We start from the raw sequence: 24,418 nt of genomic DNA, 5'->3' as shown, positions 1-24,418 counted from the left end.
CTACACACTCCCTACTGGGGATGTGCCCGCAACCCAGGTACATGCCCTTGACCGGAATCGAACCTGGGACCCTTCAGTCCACAGGCCGACGCTCTATCGACTGAGCCAAACCAGTCAGGGCTTGGCCTCCCATTTGTGAAGCGCTCAGATTTAGGCTTTTGCATCATGTGTCACTGAGGTGACAAGACTGCCACAGTGACACCCTGACACTTTTAATAGAAGACCTCATCGTAGCACTTCCGGCCGGTGTCCCAACGCAAGGCCACATTGCTCGGGCGTGTGTGAATTCCTTTTCATTTTTTTAATTAATTCTGTAATTATGAGTAGCATAATTCGATTGCTGCACCTTGCCATCTGTGATAGAACATTAAAACAAAGTCAACTCTAAAGATGGTGAGTGATATTTAAATCGTAATTGGTGCAATACTTTCTTTTATCAACATTTCTGAAATAAGATTTTTCCATAAAAATGATGGTGTTCTATGTTGGTCAAAATAGTTCAATCAGCCCTGCCTGGTGTGTCTCAGTGATTAGAGCATCGGCCTGCGCACCAAAGGGTCAAGAGTTCAATTCCCGGTCAAGGGCATGTGTCTGGGTTGCAGGTTTGATCCAGGCCCCTGGTTGGGGCGAGTGTGGGAGGCAACAAATCGATTTCTCTCTCTCTCTCTCCACCCCATTCCCTTCCACTCTAAAGAAAAAAAAATCAATGGAAAAAATATCCTTGGGTGAGGAGTAACAAAATAAAACAAAAAAAAGGAAAAATATTGCTCAATCATACTTTTTGTGTCTATATACATAAACAAATGATCACATTATAATTGTGTTGTTAAATACAATAAGTCAAATATAAACATTTAGTGCCTGTTGCAATTTTTGTAAACCTGCTTTAGAATTTCTTAATTAATTTTTTTAAATATACAGAGACTCAGAGAATGGAAGTGGCCTGGGGCCCCTCTCAGCCCCTGAGTGGCCCGGGTGAGGCTCTGGCTCAGGGCGAGTTGATCAGGGGCCTATGGCACCCTTGAGGGTCAGAGTGTCAACTGGTCTGAGCCCAGCCAGGTTTGAGGCCATTGGTTCGATCACCTTCCTCCAGATCGACTGACTTACACTCACCCCACTTTTAAGCTTTGCTTGGGGGCCCCCGATACTCACTGGTAACAGTTGTTGTTGAATTTGTTGTAGCTAGCAAAAGCCAGTAAGACCCCAAAGCCAGGACCAAGAGAAAAGAAGATCTGAGCGGCAGCATCCACCCACACCTGGAACACAGCAGAGGAAGGGTGAGGGCTGGGCCCTGGGCTGAGGAGGGGTGCCAGCGGGCCAGCGCCTCGCGCCCCCACGTGGCTGCACGCAGACACCAATTAGCAGCTCTCCAGGCTTGTTCCAGGGATGGCCCACAGCCAGTGCCAAGAGATGCGGGTTCTCTTCTGCCATGTGGGCACAAACCAAGCCAGTGACCGCAACTGTACTTTCCCTGCGTGTATTTCTGATGGAAAGCATCACTGCAGACTTGCCATCGAACCCACAGTTGAGTTGTTGCTACTGTCCTATTGGGACCGTGTTCCTCATGGTCTTACCCCTGTCTCCAGGAGTTTCTGCCAGTTGGGTTTCAGGTAGAAGAGAACACCTCTCCAGGCTCCGGGGAGGGTGGCCCCCCTCACCAGCAGGACCAAAAGGATGATGTAAGGGAAGGTGGCTGTCACCCACACCACCTGTGAGGAAGGGAAGACAGGTGATCACCACGTGGATGTTGGTGTCTTTTATTCTTGAAAACCTTCAAGAAAGGAGATCTACCCCTTTCCTTTTCTCTGTGATTGTAGGAGGCAGGGTGCTGGGGCAGACTGGTCACAGCCTTCAGAATCAGACAGGGACCCGATCCACCGCTGGGTGGTGCTAACTACCTCCAAACCCACTCCCCACCTGTAAGTGGGGCACGAATCTAGCAGGAAACACTCAAGTAGCCACTGAGCAAGGTCCACCAGGGCTTTTCAGTAAGTTATTGCCACTATTATCAATTGTGACGCTGCCAGGGGGTTAAAGAAAAAAATTTTAAAAGCATGTAATGGTCCTTGGAAGTGGCCCATTTCTAGAACCTTCTAACATTTGGTGGAGAGAGATCGAGCATCATGGGATGTGTCTGGTGTAGAAGGAGACAATGCCCTTCTGTCTGTGGCTGTCTGGCCCACTGAGTCCTGAGTTGGAGATCCTCTGGGGCCCCCTGGCAGGCCTGGAGCAGCGGAGTCCTCCTTACCTTTCCAGATGTCTTGACACCTTTCCAGATGCTAAAGTAGATAATAGTGAAGATGAGCATGATGCAGAGGGCAAGCTGCCAGCTGATGCCCCCCAGGTCTTGCAGCCCCTTAGACCGGTGGATCTGCAGGACGTGGCGCCTGGAGTGAAAGAGAAAGAAAGGCCTGGGAGATGGCCTGAACAGTGACCTGAGCACAGCGTCGTGATACCTGGAGGAGGTGCCAGTGTGGCTCAGTGGTTGAGCATCAGCCATGCACCAAGAGGTTGCCGGTTTGATTCCTGCTTAGGGCACATCCCCAGCAGAGGGCATTCAGGAGGCAGCTGATGGATGTTGATATTTCTCTTTCATCAATATTTCTACCTCTCCTTCTCTTTTCCTCTCTTTCTAAAATCTAAAAAATCAATAAAAAAATATTTTTTTAAGCTAAAAGGTCTCACAAAAAGAGAGAGAAAGAGAGAGAGACGACATGGACACTGCACTGCAAGCACCAAGTGGTCACTAAGCCTCAGCAAGAGCTGGGATTGGCCCTGGCCAGTGTTCCCAGTGGTTAGAGCGTTGGCCCACACACTGAAGGGTTTCCCAGTCAAGGGCACGTACCTGGGTTGCAGGTTTGATTCCCAGCCCCAGTTAGGGCGCATGCAAAGGCAACTAACCGATGTGTCTCTCTCACATCGATATTTCTCTCTCCCCTCTCCCTTCCATTCTCTTTAAAAAAAATCAGTGGGAAAAATATCCTGGGGCAAGGATTAAAAAAAAAAAAAAAAAAGAGCTGGGATTGGCTGTGCCCAACAGGAAGGAGAGACTAGCACATTCTTCAGGCAACCAACCCTGAGAGACACGCTCAGCCCAAAGGGAGCCTCCCAGGCCATCGCCCAGAATCCCAGCCTTACAGAATACTCCCTACTCCAGGCATCTTCTTCCTGGGGGTAGGTCCCCCTTACACAGTGAACACATGAGACCAGGAACTGTGTGAACAGTTTCAAACTGTCCAAGTGTCAGAGGCTGGGCTCCTATGACACCGGCTGAGAGGAGGGCCCAAGAAGAAGGGCGGTTTTGAAGCAGGGAGTCGTTTTGGAACATGAAGGTGGGGATCGTCCTGGGCACGTTGGAGCCACCTGGCACGGCACAGCGGAAAAGGCCAGATGGCACAGCGGGCCAGGTTATGGCGTTGGGGGACTCCAGATCTGGACTGAGGGAGGCTACCCCTGCCCGGGGCCTCCCTTCACAGAAGCCAGACCCCAGGGCTGTGGCCTGCCCTCCACGGACCGCGCCCTCACTTGCAGGCACTTACGTGTAGAATTCCTCCGCGGGGGACGTGGAGTGGAGTGTCCAGGTGATGTTGTCCTCCGAGAAGTAGTTGGTGCAGTTGCCGGTGTTCCAGGAGTTCTTGCAGCTGGTCCAGGGCAGCTGGTCGGTGAAGGAGGAGATGAGGTAGTAGAGCGCCCAGGCCATGATGGTGTTGTAGTAGGAGGCGATGTAAAAGGCAATGATGCAGATGGCGTAACCGATCCCTGGGACAGAGGGGGAGGGAGGCCAGTGTAAGAGGCAGCCCCACCGTGAAAGGCTGAAACAGGGCATCGAGGGCACAAAAAGAGAGAGAAAGAGAGAGAGACGACATGGACACTGCACTGCAAGCACCAAGTGGTCACTAAGCCTCAGCAAGAGCTGGGATTGGCCCTGGCCAGTGTTCCCAGTGGTTAGAGCGTTGGCCCACACACCGAAGGGTTTCCCAGTCAAGGGCACGTACCTGGGTTGCAGGTTTGATTCCCAGCCCCAGTTAGGGCGCATGCAGAAGGCAACTAACCGATGTGTCTCTCTCACAGGGAGGGGAGGGGGGGGGAGGCTGGGAGGAGGGGGCTGCCACTCATCTCATTCCCCAAAGACTCAGGAGGTGGTGGGAAAGTGGCACTGTGGTAAAGGACGCATACGTATGTGCAAGGTTACATGTCTCAGAACATGTGTGTGTGCTGTGAAAGCTTTCACATGTTTTCTGTTTCGAGTACATTGTCATTTATTCTGTTTCCCTTTAACCATCTCATACCACCCGAGCAGTCAAAAGCTTAACTACTCTACTTCCCAGTTTCCTGCCAGGGTGACTGAAGGCTTCACTGCTTCCAGAGGCCGCCCGCTGCCCCCCACTGACGGAGGACACCACTTCCTGGGAACGCCCGCCCCCTCAGCCTCTCCGTTACCTTTGAAAATCGGGCAGATTTTCCTCCATATTGAAATGCATCCGTTTCGGTGGTACTGGCCCAGCGCGAGCTCCATGTAGAAGAGCGGGATCCCCCCAAAAATGGCCATGATGGTGTAAGGGAGGAGGAATGCTCCTGAGGCAGATGAAAGAGTATTTTACACTCTGCCCAGCTCGGTGCCAGGATGGCGCCACTGACCTGGACACCAGGGGCCACGCCCAGAATCGCAGAGCCAGCGGGTGCTCCAGCGTCATGAAGCCACCTGAAGCTGAGCGACCTCACACGGCTCACTCTCTGAGTATTTCCTCCCCGATAAAGCCACAGGGCTGAGAACCACCCATCGGAATCACTTAAAAACACCCACCCACCCAGACTTCCTGAAGCAGAAGCTCCAGGTATGGATGTAACAACAACAACAAAAACAAAATTGTCAGCTCCACAGGTGATTCTGATAACCAGTACAGGAAGCAGCGTTTGGGACCCTTGGGACAGACCTCCTGTGACAGCCTGTGGAAGAGCTGAGATGATCTGTGAGTCACTGAATTCGTTTCTTTGTTCGTCCATATCACCCCTGACTCCAGAGACTTGATTATTGACATTTAGCTATTTTCCATCATTCCATTGAGTTTTGGGCCGGAATGCTCCCTCCTGAGCCACTTTGGCCGGTGGGCCCGAGAAGGGCACTTGGTCATGGACTGAGAGGGCGGGGCTGCCGCACTTCTGGCTTTCGAGGCTGAGGCAGAGTGTGGAAATGCCAGGTGAAGGATGGCTCACCTACAGCCCCAGGATGGGTCGGCTTGGTTTTCCCAGACAACTTTCCCTCGCATAACGTGCTCTGAACCTAGAAACCTGAAGTTTCCACCTAACTTACAATCACTCTGCGGAAATCTGCATTGAAAATAAGAACCACATGGTGCTGTCATGGTAGCATTTGTCCAAAGGGTTTGCCTGTCTGGTTTCACCATAAGGAATGAGTGTAGGAGAAATGGCACTTGTGGCCCAGTCCCTTAAGTAATGCTCGGGCTAAGGGTGATTCCTCCTAAGCTAGAGGTAAGGGATTCCAACCTCTGCTCTTCCCAGGCAGCAAGTGCTAGCCTCCCCCTCTCCCCCCACCCTCGTCCTGTCCCCACCCTTCCCCCACCCCCAACAGGAACTACCTCTACAGCTGCATGGACCATGGCCCTTAAAGCAGCAAAGACAGGCAGCTCTGTGCCAGGCCATGGACACAAATGCATTACGTCCCAAACCTCATTTTAGCTGCCCTCCCAAATCTGTTGCCAGAGCTCCTGTCAAAATAAACACAGGCTGCTATGACTCCCATCTTTCCTTCCTTTCCTATTCTGAGAGCAAGTCCAGTTTGTCAGCACGGAGGCCCCATACCTATCCACTCCTCTCTCTGGGGACCCCATCTCCATGCCCACAGTCAGTTATTATTATTTTTTCATAATCTATAAGTTAACTGCTCTGAAGGCATTGGGTGTAGGAGGAGGAACAAGAACTAGTCTCTGGCCTCAAAAATCTTGTCAGAAGACAAGGCACATCCATGCATGGTTGGGGGTTGGCATTAATGTCATGCGTGGCTGGGTCCAGCTCTGGATCATGCCCAGACTGTAACTTAAGACTCTTGACTTGAGCTGACCCCTTTCTCTGATCTCACACAGGTCCAAAGGCCCAGGAGGCTCTGGACCCTGGAGCTGCCTCCCAATTTTTCCTTCCACAGATCTCCCCTCTCTGGACTCCTCTGAGGAGGAGTGAAGGAGCTCAGCACAGGGCTGCTGGTCTCCCTCACATCTCGCTGGGAGGAGAGTGGAGCTTGGATACGCAGGGATGAGAAAGGGCTCTTCAACGCATGGAGCACCAATAGCCCTAGCCGGTTTGGCTCAGTGGATAGAGTGTCGGCCTGCGGACTGACGGGTCCCGGGTTCAATTCCGGTCAAGGGCACATGCCCTGGTTGCGGGTTCAATCCCCAGTGGGGGGTGTGCAGGAGGCAGCCAATCAATGATTCTCTCTCATCACTGATGTTTCTAGCTCTCTCTTCCTCTCCGAAATCAATAAAAGATATATTTTTTAAAAACAAAACAGATGGAGCACTAGTGATGTTGAGATCTGCTGAGGTCAGGCTAGGGAGGTTTCGTCCAACTTCATAACCCGAGAGACTCACACACGCTTATCTTTTAGATAAGCTTCTAAGTCTAAGCAGTCAGATCAGTTAAACAAGATGGAAAAGATTGCTCGTGGCCCATGATACTGACCCCCTCCATTCTGGTAACAGATGTAGGGAAAGCGCCAGACGTTGCCCAGATCCACGGCGTAGCCAATGACCGACAGGAGGAAATCCATCTTCTTGCCCCAGGTCTCCCGCTCCCCCGAGTGAACCTCAGCCACTAGGGCGGCGGTGGCAGCCGGGATGGAGTGCGGAGTGTCATCTCCTGCACCGGGGCTCGGAACTGCTGAGTACCCGTTGGAGATCTGGCCGGACTCCACCTTATCCCCAGAGGCGGGAACACCCTTCCGTAGAAGTCCATTTTCCTGACAGTCTTCTCCGTCCTTACACACTGACAGCTCCTTCTGGGAATTTAAGGGCGTGGTCTCCATTCTTCTGTCTAGTAGACGATGCTGACGCCCATCCGCGAGGACCTGAACGGAATTCTTGGTGCACGATCTGTGGGGGTCCTCAGAGCTTTATGTCAGTGGGATTGAGAGCTCTGTTGGAGAGGCACACAGAGAAAGAAGAGAATTAGGCATTTTTACTTGGCTCTGGTATTAACTCATCATTTTTTTGTGTGTGTGCTTGCTTAATCCCTTCACCTTTTCACCTAGCCCTCAAGCCCCCACCCCCCCTAACAACTGTCAGTCTATTCTCTGTATCTATGAGTCTGTTTCTATTTTGTTTGTTAGTTTATTTTGTTCATTAGAGTCCATATAATAGTATAAGTGAAATCATATGGTATTTGTCTTTCTCTGACTGGCTTATTTCACTTAGCACAATACTCTCTGGGTCCTATTGCAAAAGGTAAGATTTCTTTATTTCTTTATGGCTGAGTAGTGTTCCATTGTGTAAATGTATCACAGCTTTTTTTTATCCACTCGTACTGATGGGCACTTAGGCTGTTTCCAGATCTTGGCTATTGTAATAATGCTGCAATGAACATAGCGGTGCATGTATTCTTTCAAATCCGTGTCTTCTGTTTCTCCTAATATATTCCAGAAGTGAAATAACTGGGCCATAAGGCAGTTCCATTTTTAAATTTTTGAGGTAACTTCATACAATTTTCCACAATGGGGGTACCAGTCTTCGTTCTCACCAACAGTGCACAAGGGTTTCCTTTTCTCCACATCCTCACCAACATGTGTTATTTGTTGATTTGTTGGTGATAGTCATTCTGATAGGTGTGATGAGATGTCATTGTTTTAATTTGCATGTCTCTGATGACTAGTGACATTAAGCATCTTTTCATGTCTACTGGCCATCTGTATGTCCTCTTCGGAGAAGTGTCTATTCAGGACCTTTGCCCATTTCTTAATTTGGTTGTTTGTGTTTTTTGGTGTTGAGTTTTATAAGTTCTTTATAAATTTTGGATACTAACCTCTTATCAGATGTATCATGGTAAATATGTTCTTCCATTCAGTGGGTATCTTTTCATTCTGTTTATGGTGTCTTTTGCTGTGCAAAAATGTTTTCAGTTTGATATAGTCCTATTTATTTATTTTTCCTTTTGTTTCCCTTGCCTGAGGAGATATATCAGAAAAATATTTCTATGAGAAATGGCTGAGATTTTACTGCCTATGTTTTTTTTCTAGGATTTTTATGGTTTCAAGTCTAACATTTAAGTATTTAATTCATTTTTAAATTTATTCTTTTATAAGAAGGTGGTCTAGTTTCATTTTTTTGCACGTATCTGTCCAATTTTCCCAACACCATTTATTGAATAGACTATCTTTACCCCATTGTATGTTTTTGCCTCATTTGTCAAATATTAATTGACCATAAAGACATGGATTTATTTCTGGGCTTTGTATTCTATTCCATTGATCTGTATATCTATTTTTATTAATATAGCCCTGTAGTATAGTTTGATACACAACTTTGTTCTTCTTTCTCAAGATTGCTGAGGCCATTTGGGGTCTTTCATGGTTCTATATAAATTTTTGGAATAGTTGTTCTACTTCTGTAAGATATGTTATTGGTGTTTTGTTAAGAATTGCATTGAATCTACATTTTGGACATTCTAATGATTTTAATTCTCCCTATCCATGAACACAATATATGCTTCCACTTATTTGTAGCTTCTTCAATTTCTTTCTTCAGTGTCTTAGAATTTTCTGAGTGCAAGTCTTTTGCATCCTTGGTTAAGTTTATTCCTAGGTATTTTTTTCAATGCAATTATAAATGGGATTGTTTTCTTAATTTTCCTTTCTGATAATTATTGGTGTACAAAAATGCAACATATTTCTAGATATTTATTTTGTATCCTGATACTTTACTGAATTTATTTATCAGCTTGAATAGTGTTTTTTTTTTGTGTGTGTGTGTGTGTGTGGAATCTTTAGGGTTCTCTATATACAGTATATGTCATCTGCAAATAATGACAGTTTTACTTCTTCCTTCCCAATTTGGATGCTTTTTAGTTCTTCTTCTTGTCTGATTGCTGTGGCTAGGATTTCCAGTACTATGTTGAAGAAGAGTGGTGACAGTGGACATCCCTGTCATGTTCCTAATCTTAAGGAAAACACTTTTAGCTTTTGCCTCTTGAGTATGATGTTGGCTGGGGGTTTGTTATATATGGCCTTTACTACATTAGGTATGTTTCCTCTACTCCCACTTTGCTGAGAGTTTCTTTTTACCATAAATGGGCACTGCATTTTAGCAAATGTTTCTTCTGCATCTATTAATATGATCATGTGATTTTTATCCTTCATTTTGTTTATGTGGGGTATCACATTTATTCATTTGCAGATATTGTGCCAACCTTGCATTCCTGGACTAAATCCCACTTGGGCATGGTGTATAATCTTTTTAATGTATTGCTGGATCCAATTTGCTAATATTTTGTTGAAGATTTTAGCATCTATATTCATCAGGGATATTAGCCTATAATTTTCTTTCTTTGTAGCGTCATATCTGGTTCTGGAATTAACATAATGCCCACCTCGTAAAATGAGCTTGGGAGTCTTCCCTCCTCTTGAATTTTTTTGATAGTCTGAGAAGGATAGGTGTTAGTTCTTTGGATGTTTGGTAAAATTCACCTGTGGAGCCATCAGATACAGGACTATTGTTTGATGGGAGGTTTGGGGGTTTTTTAAATTACTGCTTCAATTTCACTAGTTGTAATCTGCTTATTCAGATTCACAGTTTATGGCTGTCTCTACTGGGACTGGGTGTATGCAGGAAGGACCGAGCTGTGCACTAAGCCTGGCTTTTACCAGCATTGGGCCCAGGGGCAGGTCAGCAAAAGTCTCCAAGGCACTCTGAGCTGCCTGTTAGGCTCAGTCACTGAAAGAGCCTCTGGTGGTACTCGAGTGCATGAGATAGGTTCTCAGTGAGTCACCAGGTAGGGGCCAGTGGTGTTCACCAGATTGATACAGGTTCAAACTTGGTGCCAGTGCTGAGTCTGAGGTCACTCAAGTCTAGCTGCCACCCGCTGAGTGCTTGTACACCTTTGTTGTGGGGCAGGATCTTAGGGTGTCATCAAGGTGAGGCCACCAGAGTTTATTAGGCCCCAAAAGACCAAGATGTGGCCGTGTGAAGGAAGGGCACTGCACCACTAGGGCAAGCGGGTAAAAATGGCCCACATCCTCGAGCAGTGATGGCGAACCTTTTGAGCTCGTCGTGTCAGCATTTTGAAAAACCCTAACTTAACTCTGGTGCCGTGTCACATAGAGAAATTTTTTGATATTTGCAACCATAGTAAAACAAAGACTTATATTTTTGATATTTCTTTTATATATTTAAATGCCATTTAACAAAGAAAAATCAACCCAAAAAATGAGTTCGCGTGTTACCTCTGACACGCGTGTCATAGGCTCGCCATCACTGTCCTAGAGCCATACAACTTAGCCTGACTCAGACTCTTCCAAGAGTCAGATCTCAGCAGGGTAGAACTACTGGGAGTCAACAGGATAGGGCTAGTGTATCTCCCATAGGGGGGTGTACCAGTCAGGCTTGGGAGAAGGTGGAAAGTGGGGGGACTGGCCCCTGCCCCAGAACCATACAACTGAATTTGTCCTGGATTCTTCCCAGAGCTCCTAAGGAGCTTGAGTTTGGCAGGGTGGGGCCACCAGGAGTCGGGGAGGGTGGGCCTGGGGAGCCTGGAGAGTGGGCCTACTTGATCTCCTGTGACGGGGAGGCACCAATCAGTTTCATGAGAAAGTGGGGGGAATGGCTCCTATCCCAAAGCCATACAAGTCAGTCACTGACACCCCCTGAGTCTGCCTAGACCTCTACACCCTGCCTCAGGTAGCTGACTCCTCAGGAGGGTGCAAGCTCTTCAGTGTGGGGCTACAGAGAGTCCATAGGGTGGGGCTATTGCATTCTCCCAAGCTGATGCCATATGGAGGGGCGTGCTCTACCCAAGAAAAATGGTGTCTGTGGTGTGGGAGAGGACTCAGGACAGGGATCCTGGCAGTTGCCCCTTTAGCTCTCTCCCCAGAGCCACCAGCCCCAGTTGCTTCTCACATGACTATAGTCTGCTCCACCCTCCCTCCACTAGAGCTCAGGGTGAGTGGCTGTGAATGATATTTTATGTGTTGACCCTTTAAGAGGGCACCTGTATCTCTGGCAGATTACCATCATTCCTGGCAGTTCATCTCCTCCCCGTATGTCCTTGGATCCCCCCGAGCCACTGTCCCAGTGCTGGAACTCAGAGGAAGCAGGACCATGTAAGTTCGTGAGCTGGCCCTTTAAGAGAAACTGCCTGGGACTCCAGGAGCCTCCATATCACTCAGCCACAATCCCTGCTGGTTTTTATAGCCCAAAGTTATAGGGGTTCTTTTCCCCCCGAAAGTTCACACATTGCCCCCCGAAAGTTTACCAACACTGGAACCCAGCTCTGGCACCCTGGACTGGGGGTCTGGTGTGGGGCTGGGACCCCTCACTCCACATGCGAGGCCTCCGTGGCCTACTCCACTGCTATCTTGGATACACTCATCATACATCTTAAACTACACTAGTTAGTAGGAGGCAGAGAGCACTGCATTTAGCGACGCTGCCATCTTGGTTCTCTGATCTCCTTAGATTCATTTTTTTTAGAGAGCGATGATATGTCAATATATTTATTTTATTTTCTTAAATATATAGCTAAATTCAACCTGAACTTGGCAGTCCCTGGCCGTGTTGTTTGAAGAAGGCCTCGGCACTCCTCTCTGGCCTATATCAACAGCACTCTTTCCACATTAAACACTGAAGACCTGGAAGAACAGATGGCAGAGATAAAGAGCTTACGAAGTGCCGCCAGATGGCACTCAGTGACAGAGCCTGCCCCCGACTACGGCCACCCCCTTGCCTGATCTTTCTTTCGCTACCTTCACAATTTTACTCAAAATTTTCTTCTTCCTATCTTCAGTACCACAGCTTTCCTATCATTTAAATTGAAGCTCAAAAAGCAAAGCGTCACCCAACCTGTCTCCGGCATGTCCACCGGGGTCAGTGGAAGGGGAACGTCATCCATCTCTGAAGATACAGCCCAGGGGAGTAGTACAGCCATACTAGTAACGCGTCGCCTTCCTGCCACAGGCATCAAGTGATTTGTTCTAGATTTCATTGACTTTCCCCCTCAGGGCACTCTGCAGGGAAGTTGGAAAATGTGTGTGTTGGTGAACTTTTTGGGGGGCAATGTGTGTTCATTAGGTCCTCAGGGGCTCAGCCCTCAAGGCATCTGATCTTGATTTCTTGGCAACTATCATGAGCAGCGCCTACAAGAATAGACACTATTTCCTATTTTTGTCCTGAGCATTACAACAGTCTTATTTCCTGAAATATCCCCAGCACTTAAAAAAAAATTATCAGCAGGTTGAAATGACCCAAGTTGTAAGGGGACATATCAAGAGCCTCCCCCAGCCGACTCATGGCCTCAGGTTGTCTCTCCCCAGAGGCTGGCCTCTGCCCACCCAGCTCTGCTTTCTGGGGTTCTCCTCTTGTGCTCCCACCCCTGGTCATAGAATCTGCGGTGTAAACACATAAGGAAAAGCCACTTGAAGACACCAAACTGGTAGAGGTACACATGTCTTTCTCCAAATCACTGCTAGGCCTCTCCCAGTGAGAAGGAATCCCCTCCCCATTAATCATCAGGTCGGCCAGGAGTAGATGGCCTGGCCTGAGCCCCCTTCTTCTGCAGGATGCTGCATCCCTACTCCTTCCCCACGTGCCGGATTCTGCAGAGCCCTGACCATCTTTTTCTACAGCTTTTTCTACGGAGATCAGCAGATAACAAGGATTGAGAGCAAGCTGGCTGGCCCAGGAATATAGAAGTAAGAGTGCTTAAGGTTGGCTTCCAAGAATGCTCTCTTGAAAGCTTTCTTTTTTAAAAAGATATTTTTATCCTGCTAGGTAGAGAGATTGCAAAGGAGGTCAATATTACAGCTGTGACCTCCTCCAGACAAGCTTTGAGTTTCTCCACGGCCACAAAAAGCCCCAGGAGCCTTCCTTTGCACCTTGAATGTATGCATTGTCCCTGGCTGAGCAGGGGCAGACCACGGGTGGTGTCACGGAACTCAGCTTCCTGGTGGGATGACAGCTTGATCTGCAGGAGCTTCGTCCCCTACGTCTCCACACCCGGGGCAGCTGAGGTGCTGACAGTTGACTTCCTGTTCACACTTCTTCCTCTCAAGCCCAGGGAGTGGGCTAAGTCACCCTACCGCTTCCCTAGTAAGAAGGATCGTTTCTATTTAAACTTGTGATCAAATCTCCATTCTTCTTTCCACAAACCCTGTATCCGTAGCCAGGGGAACCAGAATCTGAACAAGCATGTAGTTACAGTCACGGTGATTAGTCATGGAACCTCCTGGCTCTTTGAAAATGCCTGTCCCCTGTTCCTACATGTCTGTTGGACGCACATCAGAACATTCTAAGCAGAAACACTACAGAAATGTTGGACTTCGACTTCATGTGTCAAGGTCAAAGTGAGTTCGTTTCTCAGGACGCTCAGTTTCCATTTCAAAAACAAGATAAAACCACCATGAATTATGGGTGTGCCATGGAGATAGGTTAAGTACAGGTCATATACCAGCCAAGTGTTAATTTGCATTCTCTGTTCAGAGGGAGTCTAAAGGTCCTAAGACACCTACCAAGGTTGATAGGAATTACGGAGCTCAGGCACCAACGAACATGGTAAACACCAAGCCTGGCCCTCTGCCACAGATCAGCCCTAATTCGTCAGTGATGGGCGGTGTGGCTGCTCTGTGCTGGGATCTTGGAGATGAGGCAGGCACGGTCCTGCCTTCATGGTGCTCACGGTAAAAGCCAAAATCTGATGGGTGGGAAAAGAACAGGATGAGGAGGGAGAGGCTGGTGCTGCTTTTAGCGCTAATGGACCTCCCACTGTAGACCTGATGCGGCACGTTCAAATACCTCACATTTCTGGCTTCCAACTGCCCTCAGATTTTACAAGTCTTCCTTTTGTTGCTATTGCACAGCTTCTGTCACAGGGCCCTAAATTTCTTTTAATCCTCATTCAAGGATATGTTTACTGATTTTAGAGAAAGAAGAGGGGGGAGAGAGAGAGAGACATCAATCAGTTTCCTCCTGGGTATGTGCCCTAACCAGGAACTGAACCCGTGACCCTTCAGTGCACTGGCCGGGGCTCCAACCAACTGAGCAAGCCACCCGCCCAGGGCAGGATCCTGAATTTAAGTTGATTCTGGCTCACACGCTCCACAGGGTAAGAAGGGGGTTAGTATTTGTTGAAGGGACGTTTTTCTTATTTGATCGACACCTGCTGCTTTATTAACTTTTCACTGTAAAGACAAGACCAAAATCAAAACCTCTGAACTTAAACTTTTCAACCTGAAAGAATCAAATAATAGCTATAATTCTACAGTAGCTTCAATAAAGCAAATGCTATTCTTATGAGTACTGATGGATTATGCTGAAACAAAATAAAATGTGAATATCTGATCCTGGTCTGAGTTCTCTGAGGTGTGGCCACAGGGACTCCTGGCTTGCCTTTTCAAACATAAATGAAGAGACTTCTTGATATGTGTGGAGAGAGGAGAGAAGATCTGCTTGTTACTTGGGTGTAAGGGGTAGAAATGAATTCCACAGTCATAGCCATCTCCTTATCCAAATAATTCCTTGAGATTCGATAGTTTCAATTTTTGGAGAGGAATTAAAATCCCCGGGGCCATCTGGGCCAGTTACCATGAGAAAGGAGAAGGGTCTCGGCCCCGAACTTTCTCTTCCTGGAAGAAGAGAGCTTCGAGCTCCTCTCCTCACAGAGTGTAAAATCTAGAGGATTAGCCACTGGCGGTGGGGTTGTGACCACTCCAGGGGCCAAAAGTACAATGGATCGTTCATTTTGTCTTTGATGAAAAGAAGTGGATTTGGCTTAGATAGGCACGCATGGCCCTCCTCCAGTGAACACGAACAGACTAACCCAGACTAACCGGTTCCTGTGTCCGCCACCACAGCTCTCCTGTCTCACACGTCTGCACTGGAATCCCGGATCCATCACTCACTGGCTGTGTGACTTCGGTAAGATCGCTTAACCCCTCTGAGCTTCCATTGCCTCATGCATAAAACAAGCCTCATGGATGGGAACAGATCGGTTGTGGGAATTAAGTAAAGGTAAGACAAACACTTAACTCCTATGGATGATCACTATACTACCACCCAAATGAAACCCATTCTGCTTTTCTACTTCACACCCCAGCCAGAGAAACTGAGGCCCGTAGGGTTCATCGATTCATAGTCCAGAGCAGCAGTTGCCTACAGGTGGTCCGTGAGGTCCGAAAGGCTGGCGACCGCTGGTCCAGAGCACAACCAGTGGGCAGCGTGAGCCAGAAGCTGGGCTTCCCTCCCCTTCCATGGGCCCTCACTGGCTCCTGCCTGCTCCTCTCAATCACTGGCTGGAGTCACCGGGAAACTTGTAAACAGCAGATTTCTGGGCCATTCTCCCGGAGATTTTAATTCAAGACATCTGTGTGGGTGCTGAATCTTAACAAGCACTCCGGGGTATCAGGGCCAGGTGGGCCCCAGGCATGCCCAGGGCATCTCACCCCACACCTTGGCTCCCTCTGATTACCCAGCATCCTCCAAGGCCTGGCTTAAATTCCTATCCACCCGCTCCGTGAAGCTTCCTCTCACCACCCTGCCCAAGATAATCTCTCTCTGCTCCATCATTCATTGTTGATTATCACGTCTCATTAGTTTTTTGTTTTGTTTCACATATATTGGCTTTGCAGTCCCCCAGAAGCAGGAGCCGTGGCTTATAGACCTCTGTGCTGGATACTTGCTAACCCTGTGTGTGCACTGCACAGCTCCGAGCGTCTATTTTGGATTTTCTGGGCACAGGGCCCTGGGAACCACAGCTGCCATGCTGGCAGCTTGGAGCCTCCAGTGAGACACTCCTCTTCCTTCCCCAGGGTCTCTTTCTCGGGGTCCTGCCCCTCCCGTTCTCACCATCGGAGGGTCTGTCGTGCATCTTGAGGGCAGAGGGAAGACTGTCACCAAAACAAAACACTTAACGGACTGCTCTGGCCAGTGTTGCTAAATGTTGCAGGGGTCCTCAAACTTTTTAAACAGGGGGCCAGTTCACTGTCCCTCAGACCGTTGGAGGGCCGGACTATAGTTTAAAAAAAAAAACACTATGAACAAATTCCTATGCACACTGCACATATCTTATTTTGAAATAAAAAAACAAAACGGGAATACAATATTTGTATTTGCATGTGGCCAGCGGGCCATAGTTTGAGGACCCCTGGTTTAGAGTGTCGGCCCAAGCACTAAAGGATCAGGGGTTGGATTCCCAGTCAAGGGCACGTACCTGGGTTGCAGGTTCAATCCCCCTGTCCTGATTGGGGTGTGTGCAGCAGGCAACCAATTTATGTGTGTGTGTGTGTGTGTGTGTGTGTGTGTGTCCCCTCCCTCCTCCTCCCACTTACTCTAAAAATCTATGGAAAAATATCCTCATGCCCAGCCAGTGTGGTGCAGTGGTTGACTTATGAACCAGGAGGTCATGGTTTGATTCCTGGTCAGGGCACATGCCCAGGTTTTGGGCTCGATCACTAGTGGGGGGTGTGCAGGAGGCAGCCTATCAATGATTCTCTCTCATCATTGATGTTTCTTTCTCTCTCTTCCTCTCTGAAATCATATATATATATAGATATATATATAGATATATATATATCTATATATATATATATATATATCCTCAGATGAGGACTAACAAAAAATAAAATAAAATAACTCCTAACTGGTTTCATTGTCACCACTATCCCTTTTGTAGTAGGTGACAATGCTGTGTTCTATAGTGTGCATTTTAGATGTCTTCGTATTTTTATGGTTAAACTAGGTGGCGAACCTATGACACGCGTGTCAGAGGTGACACGCAAACTCATTTTTTTGGTTGATTTTTCTTTGTTAAATGGCATTTAAATATATAAAAGAAATATCAAAAATATAAGTCTTTGTTTTACTATGGTTGCAAATATCAAAAAATTTCTCTATGTGACACGGCACCAGAGTTGAGTTAGGGTTTTTCAAAATGCTGACACGCCGAGCTCAAAAGGCTCGCCATCACTGAACTAGCACTTCGTAAACTAGCTAGGAGGCTAGCTACCATTGACAACATTTATGTCTGTGGGTTAAAAATATATTCCAAGTTCTAAATAAGCAACTCACGAATAAACATTTGGAACACAGACTGCTGATGGGTGTGCCCACGGGTACTTATTTCAAAGTCTACAAGGCACAACCTGTGCCTCTTTTAATCCAGAACATGTCAGACTTTTCCCGTCCATAGTCCATTAAAATGTTTTTTCATTAATCCTCACCCGAGGATATTTTTTTCCATTGATGTTTTAGAGGGAGTGGAAGGGAGGGAAGAAGGGAGAGGGGGGAGAGAGAGAGAGAGAAACATCAATGTGAGGGAGACACATCAATTGGTTGCCTCCCACATGCACCCCGACTAGGGCCAGGGATGGAACCAGCAACCCAAGTGCATGCTCTTGACCAGGAACCCTTCAGTGAGGGCCGACAGCTACCGGCAAGGGTAGGAGTTATTTATTTTAATATTTTCTGGTTCTTGAGGGAAACTTAATCGAAGGACAGAAGGACAAGGAAGTAGATAAACTCTGGTATGGACGCCGTGGACATGTCTTTTCGGCACCTTTAAAGAGCTGTAGAAGCTGAGGACTGGAGTCCCTTATACCCTTAACTTCACAACTGTGTGCAGAAAACAAAACTGCTTGCACTCCGTCACTGTCATATGCCTCAGTGTGGACTAGCCAGGAAAGAGACTTGGGGAAACTCAAACAGGTGGTGTGTTAGATTAAGCAGGATTAGGAGTGTCACTTACACTTTATAAACACTCCTTTATTGTTGCTATAATGCAATTTATGCAATACATAGCCATCGAGATGAAAAAAAAGTAGGAGCGTTTTCAAACACAGATTTTCTTGTCCTTAATATAGGTGTATTACTAAGAGGACTCTTGTGTGAGATAAACAGGAGTAGCCCCACAGAGGGAGCCAAGGGGGGGGGCGGGGAGGGAGAAGAGAGAAGAAAACCAGCCCCAGGGAAAGTGTGCTGTGAAATGAGGGTGGAGTTTCTTGTGGCAGCTGAGCAAGGCGGGAGAGAGCAGGGGAGGAGAAAGGGATCTGAGGTGAAATTAAATAAAACGAGAGTGGGAACTGGAGGGGGAAGGGGGAACTGGGCCCATTTCTCCAGGTGGAAGAGCAAAGCTGGGGAAGAGATGGGGTCAGGCAGCAGAGTGGAGAGGGAGATGGAGGCCACGTGCGGACACCTCTTCAGCCACCAGCTGTTTGTGATTTGGGTGTTGTTGCTTGAATTGAAAGTGCCTGTATTCTTGGGGCAAGAAGTCCTAAAATGTGCTTTACAAAGAGTCACACACACAGTTTGGAGACATTCGTGAAAAGTCAGTTCACGATGACCCAGTACTGATCTAGTTCTCAGATGCACTGGGAATAGGTGAAGTATGGTAGCAACCATCTCAGGTAGAAACTGTAGTTTAACTCTAACCCTGCTGTTTGGTTTAACAATAAAAAAGTTATTTTGATTTTCTGAATTGTATACATCATCCCATTCGATTGAATGACTATTCCATTGATTATTATCTTACTGGTTTTAGAAAGCACATTCTTCTGTACCTGGGATACAGGACAGCACAATGATCCTAAATTGTTTTAGTGGCCACAGATAATGCGTTCCAGTTGACTCAGTGGTCCCAAGACCAGGACAGCGCAATTACTCTAAATTGCCTCGATGGCTCTAGATAATGAATTCCTGACAACTCAGTGGTCTCTAGACCTGAGGGCTCTAGATAATGTGTTCCTGTCAACCCAGTGGTCCCAGATAATGTGTTTCTATCAACTCAGTGATCCGGAGACCCAAAACTGTAACTAACATGCTTAATTCTGCTTCTGTAAACTGCTTTTTTGCGAACCAGGTCCCTCATTCCAAACCCTGGGATGTAATCAATACCGTTGTGATTTTTGCCTATATAAACCTGGTTTTTCGACCATCTTGTTACTATGAGATTTAGGGGAATGGCCCCTCATAGTCCCAGATTGCATTAAATGTGACTCTTTAATTCGACTTCTTGAGGCGTCCTTCTGTGATTTCCGGGGTACATTACAACAAGGGTTCCCAATTTCTCAGAGATTCCAGCCTCAAAAAGTCACCCTCGAAGCTAAAAAGGACCTCATTGAAAGAGTGTGTGTGTCGGGAGGGTGGGGGGGGGGGGGACTTGAATATGGGCTGTATATTTGATAGTGATGTTTTATCAACGTTAAATATCCCAAATGTGATAACAATGGGGCTGTGATGTAGGAGAATGCCCTTGTTCTTAGGAAACATGGGCTGACGTATTCAAATTCTCAAAAGTTCAATGCAAAAATTATAGACATATGTAAATTGTATAATTATTATATTGTGTCTTATACTATAAGCAACGTATCAAAATCTCTATACATTACATATGCAAGAGTTGGGTACATGTGTAAAATTACAGTACACACACAAATGTGACAAAATGCTAACAACTCGTGAGTCTGGGTTCACCGGACCATTTTTCTGCCTTTTCAGTTGCAATTTTTCAAAATTAAAAATTGGGGGGAGAAAACTAATTCTAGCCCTCAGAGGAGCTGGAAACCTCCCTGCTGCCCATGGTGCGCCCAGAATAGCCAATCTCCTCTCTCCCCGGCCCCTTCCCTCCGCTCTCCTCCCCGCCTGCCCAGCTCCTTTCCTCTGAGACCAGGGAAAGAGCCAGCTGACTAGATTAGCATTTAAAAACAACACACCCCAGGGAGAGAAAAGAGCAGAGTGCAGGAGCCTCGGGTTCCAGGCCTGGCGGAGCTTGAGCAGATCCCCTCCCAGGCCCTGCCAGCTCTGCCCCTCCCTAACTCAAGAGAGCCTCTTGGAGCCAAAGATCCCGTGTATTCTATTTTCATTCAGCAGCTCAGTATCAAAGGAAGCAGACCGGTCTTTTTTTTCTCAACTACCCAGAAAGGCCACACAAAAACACAAGGGGGCAAAGGCCACCGCTTTGCTCCCTCCCACCGAGCCCACCACCAGCCATCCCCCGCTCCCCTCCCTCCCCCCGCCCGCCCTGGATCCTTCCAGAGCAGCAATTGGCTCTCTGGGATTTGCCACTTGGTCCTGTCCCAACCCCGTTCTCACCTCTTCCCTCCCTACGTCACATGATGACATGAAGAACTGGGCCTCAGGAGACCTTCCCCATGCCATCTGCCACCTGTCAGTGCCTGGGGACCCTGGTCACTGAGCTGGCCCTGGGATGGCACCTCCATGTATTTCTCCAGTGACCGGGTTCATCTCTTGCTCTGCAGTCCAGAGGTTTCTGGGGTTCATGGGGGGGGTGGGGGTGGGGGTAACTGGTTGTGGCTTTTTAAAAGCACATGGTTTAAATACCCACTAACAAGTCTCCTTGGTCCAGGGTTGGGGTGGCAGCGAGAGAGCTGTTGCCAGGTTCCAGGGGAGCCAAAGGAAAGAAAATAAGGCAGTCAGACCTGCTTTATCTCTACTCGTTTTGTCACCCCAACAGACCCAGGGCTGGGAAAACACTTCGTTTAAAAGCATGTTGTTGACCTTCAGTAAATGAGCATTCATCTTCCCGGTCAGTGGGAGCTGGCAAAGGGCAGGCTGGAGGGACGCCCCCTTCCCAGGGACGTGACTCAGAGGTCATTTCTGAATGTGGACTCAAGTCAGAAGGATGAGCTCTGCCTAGAAATCAGGGGTCTGTGTCCGCCCATCCTGGATCTTGGGCCCGCCTAGAACAGCAGCTCACCCCTCCGCCCAGGGAAAATCATTCCTTTTAAAGGTTAGTCCCATCTGCTTCCACCTGAACAGATGACAACTTGCCTTCCTTACGGTGCTATTTTGTCCAGTTAATCCCAGAAACTGTCAAGTACCCTTGTCCAGGGTCGGGCTGGCAGCACCTGGACCCCCAGGAGCAGATCAGTCAGCATCCTTTGCCCCAGGGATGAAGAAACGGGGCATTTTCCACTCCACACCCCAGCCTGTTCTGTGCACAAACCTCAGTGACTGGGAAGAAGACCACTCAGCCCAAATCAGCTTTGCCCGGAGGCTGTTTCTGCTACACCACACCCTGGGCCTCTTGCACAGGGGAGTCAGGAAGTCAGGGAGCTCGGGCCTGCTGATCGGACATGTTGGAGGTGCAGAACCTGACCTGTGTGTGTAAGAGTGTGCAAAGCCTCCGTCTGAGAGTGAAAGCGAGGAGGCCCCCAGAGGACCCTGATTTGATGGTGACATCTGGGCAGAGTCCTGCCCTCGGGCATTTTGCCGCATCGTTTCAACTTGTGTCTGCTTAAAGCAGAAAGGTCAGGGTCTCAGCCACAGCATGAGTGGAGGAGACTTGGCCATCATGTTCTGTAGGACCCCCTCCTCCCCTCACTTAGCGCTAAGGCCCGAGAGACCCAGAGGGGCTGATCTCTGGCCCGGAATAACAATGGTTCAAGGTACTTTCTGAAAGTGACAGACAAATGACTGCATTTCCCTTTGGCCATCCAGGCATCTTGGTTAAAATAAAAAGTCAAGTCATGACTATATCTTGTTGATTCATGAAGCGTAAGCTTAATAAACTGTTGATTCGTTAAAATTACGCTTCCTCAGGAAGCCCTGCCTTTGTTCTCTCAAGTCATGCCATTCAATGAGTATAAAGAAGGAACTGCCACTTCCTAGCTTAATTTCTGGGATTACCCATGTTTCTCTTCGGAGCAGTGGTTCTCAACCTTCTGGCCCTTTAAATACAGTTCCTCATGCTGTGACCCAACCATAAAATTATTTTCGTTGCTACTTCATAACTGTAATGTTGCTACTGTTATGAGTCGTCATGTAAATATCTGATATGCAGGATGGTCTTCGGCGACCCCTGTGAAAGGGTCGTTCGACCGCCAAAGGGGTCGCGACCCACAGGTTGAGAACCGCTGCTTTGGAGGGTCATCCATGGTGTTTTGCAAGCCTGCTGTAAGAAACACCCCCCCCCCCCCACACACACACACAAGCATCCCATTGCACTGTCATCTCGCCCATCGGTGAAACCCTTCGACATGCCTCTCCAACTTCCATCAAAATGCTGCAGCAGCTCGAAATCCCCCAAAGAGGAATTTCTGAGGCTTTTGTTGATTTCATTAAAACTTCAAAAGATTCCATCCCCACTCCCACCCCACCGCTCATCCCTTGGACATGTATTTCTGAAGCAAGAAGACCGAGAGAGACGGGTTTGAGTATCTGTGCGGGCATCACATCTTTGAAATGTCCTCCATGGATCCTCAGAGTGTCCAGGGGGCTTTTGATTCATTGTGAAACAGTCTCAAAAATTATTCGGGTTCAGTAAAAACAACAGAAAAACCCATGCCCTAAAAGGCTTGTTTAATTTGCACAAGCTCTCTAAGAGCCTGCCTCTCACCCATGCTGGAAGCAGACACCCCCCACACCCTCTCCCGACACCCCTACACCCCCCACACCCCCAGCCCCTGTCTTGAACCTTTGGGCATCAGTGGCTACACACAAAAGAAAGGGGTGGGAGAAAGAGTCAAAGCTGAGGGTTTCCCTTTACTCTCGGGAACCCAAATACGAATACCGCCCACAGTGACCCTCTGTGGGATAAAACTCACATCCCAATGTTGCTTTCTTAGATGTCTTCCTAGGTAACTAAAAACAAAACGCATTAAATATTTGATCTCGTCTTACTATGGTGAGGGCTAGCAGGCTCATAAATAATCCAATGACCTGGTTCATTTTTTTTTTCTGGGCAAAATTGGTCATGAAAATACATACACACAAGCCTTTGTTATGTCTGACTCAGAAATTCTACCCTTCTCAAATTCTGTAGAACCCCCACTGAAAAAGGAATTCATGAGGCAAAACACCCCGTGCAAAAGGAAATGTGCTCTTTAGCTCCCAAGGGATATTTCAAAACCAAATCTGAACGTATGCATCGCTCAGGCTCCTGATGGTCTCGCACTGGCGCGGGCCGAAGGAGCTGGCTGGGGTTTGCACTTCACATAAATTCTGAATGGCCTGTGAGATGTCTGAGCGCGCAGCAGCTCTGCCAGTGAAAACAACCCAAGCGCACGGAGCCTCGTCCCCCTTAAGTGTCATTCAGAGATTTCTCTAGGTAGTTAGGCATTTGTGTCAACCAGCTCTCTCCCCGCAGAAACGCCTCCTGCACGCGAGGGCAGTGAGTCAAGATCAGACGTGAGCGATGGGGGGAAACTACGGCAACTTTTCCCTGAGCGCAGGATGGCACTGTGCTTAAGACCATCTGTAAAGGGTCTTGCACTGGGACTCGGGACACCACGAAGCACACGGGTGCAGACAAAGGAGCCCTCCGGAGTCCGTCCTCTCGTCCACGCCACGGTCCCCTCTCCCTGCGGCCGGACGCCGGCCCCGCGCCGCCAGGAGCCCACCGCCCAGGCGCACGCATGCCCTCGCCAGGTGCCTGGCGCGCCGGAGACGCATGAAGTTCTGGAAAGAAGTGTGGGTTAGAAGCAAGAAGGAAAGCGGACCCACCTGCCGGCAGTCCGCGGGGAGGCTGGTCCCAGGGCTCGCCGACGCGGGGGACCCTCGCGCTCTCGAGGCACCCGGGGCGGCCGCTGCCTGTGCCGGCGCTGCGCCCGAGCCGCCGTATTTGTACTCCCGGCCCCTCACATGGTCTGATCTCTAGATAGCCGCCGCCAAAGAGCTCTTCAAGAATTTTTGCGTCATGTTGAGCCGCACAAACTTCACGTTTCCTCGGCGGCTGCGGCTTGGCGTTCTTCTTGGGGTGGGGGTGGGGGGGCCCTCCTGGGCGCGCTCACCGGGGAGGAGGATGCAGGGGGAGGTAAGTGAGAAGGGGAGCGGGGGGCCGCGCGCGCGCGCGCTCGCACACACACACACACACACACACACACACACACACACTCACTCCCTGGGAGGGACGGTGCTCTAGGAAGAGAGAGCGCGAGTCTGGGGCGGTAGGACGCGGAGCGCCAAGAATCCCAACTTTTCCTGTTCATTAACCTTGAGGGGGGGCGGGGGGGGAGGCTGGTCCGCTGCCGACAGGTATCGGTCCTCCCCTACCGGCTGGCCCCAACATTTTATTTAGGTTTCTGCTGCTCCACGTCCCTTCCTCAGAGCCATCTGTCTGCACCACGGACCCCTCCCCATGACCCCATCCCGAAACCTGCCCTATTCTTCCTCCTCGGGCGCAGCAGCACCTGGCTGCCCGGCGCGCCTGGGCTCCGCCGCGGGGCGCGAGCTCCGCAGAGAACCGCGTCCGATTC

The 24,418-nt window shown here is 48.7% G+C and overlaps 1 protein-coding gene across 2 annotated transcripts in view; it reads right to left on the bottom strand.

Moving 5' to 3' along the window:
• SLC6A4 (solute carrier family 6 member 4) overlaps nt 1–23,937 on the bottom strand; it is a 41,966-nt gene extending 18,029 nt beyond the window's left edge. The window contains exons 1-7 of one of the 2 annotated variants that reach the window (XM_070393220.1): nt 23,667–23,937; nt 6,694–7,146; nt 4,441–4,575; nt 3,540–3,759; nt 2,249–2,387; nt 1,575–1,709; nt 1,153–1,256 (exon numbers count right to left, since the gene is read on the bottom strand). In XM_070393220.1, the coding sequence (XP_070249321.1) occupies nt 1,153–1,256; nt 1,575–1,709; nt 2,249–2,387; nt 3,540–3,759; nt 4,441–4,575; nt 6,694–7,036 (1,076 nt within the window). In that variant the 5' untranslated portion in view covers nt 7,037–7,146; nt 23,667–23,937. Of the gene's footprint in view, nt 1–1,152; nt 1,257–1,574; nt 1,710–2,248; nt 2,388–3,539; nt 3,760–4,440; nt 4,576–6,693; nt 7,147–11,749; nt 11,766–23,666 lie in introns of those variants that run through there. The other variant, XM_070393222.1, reaches the window with a different exon arrangement.
• Nucleotides 23,938–24,418: the final 481 nt, after the last annotated feature.

The sequence above is a fragment of the Myotis yumanensis genome, unplaced genomic scaffold, assembly GCF_028538775.1.
Source record: "Myotis yumanensis isolate MYYU_CA2020_CCGP unplaced genomic scaffold, mMyoYum1.0.hap1 SCAF_16, whole genome shotgun sequence".
Classification (NCBI taxonomy): domain Eukaryota; kingdom Metazoa; phylum Chordata; class Mammalia; order Chiroptera; family Vespertilionidae; genus Myotis; species Myotis yumanensis.
This window is presented reverse-complemented; position numbering and strand designations above follow the sequence as displayed.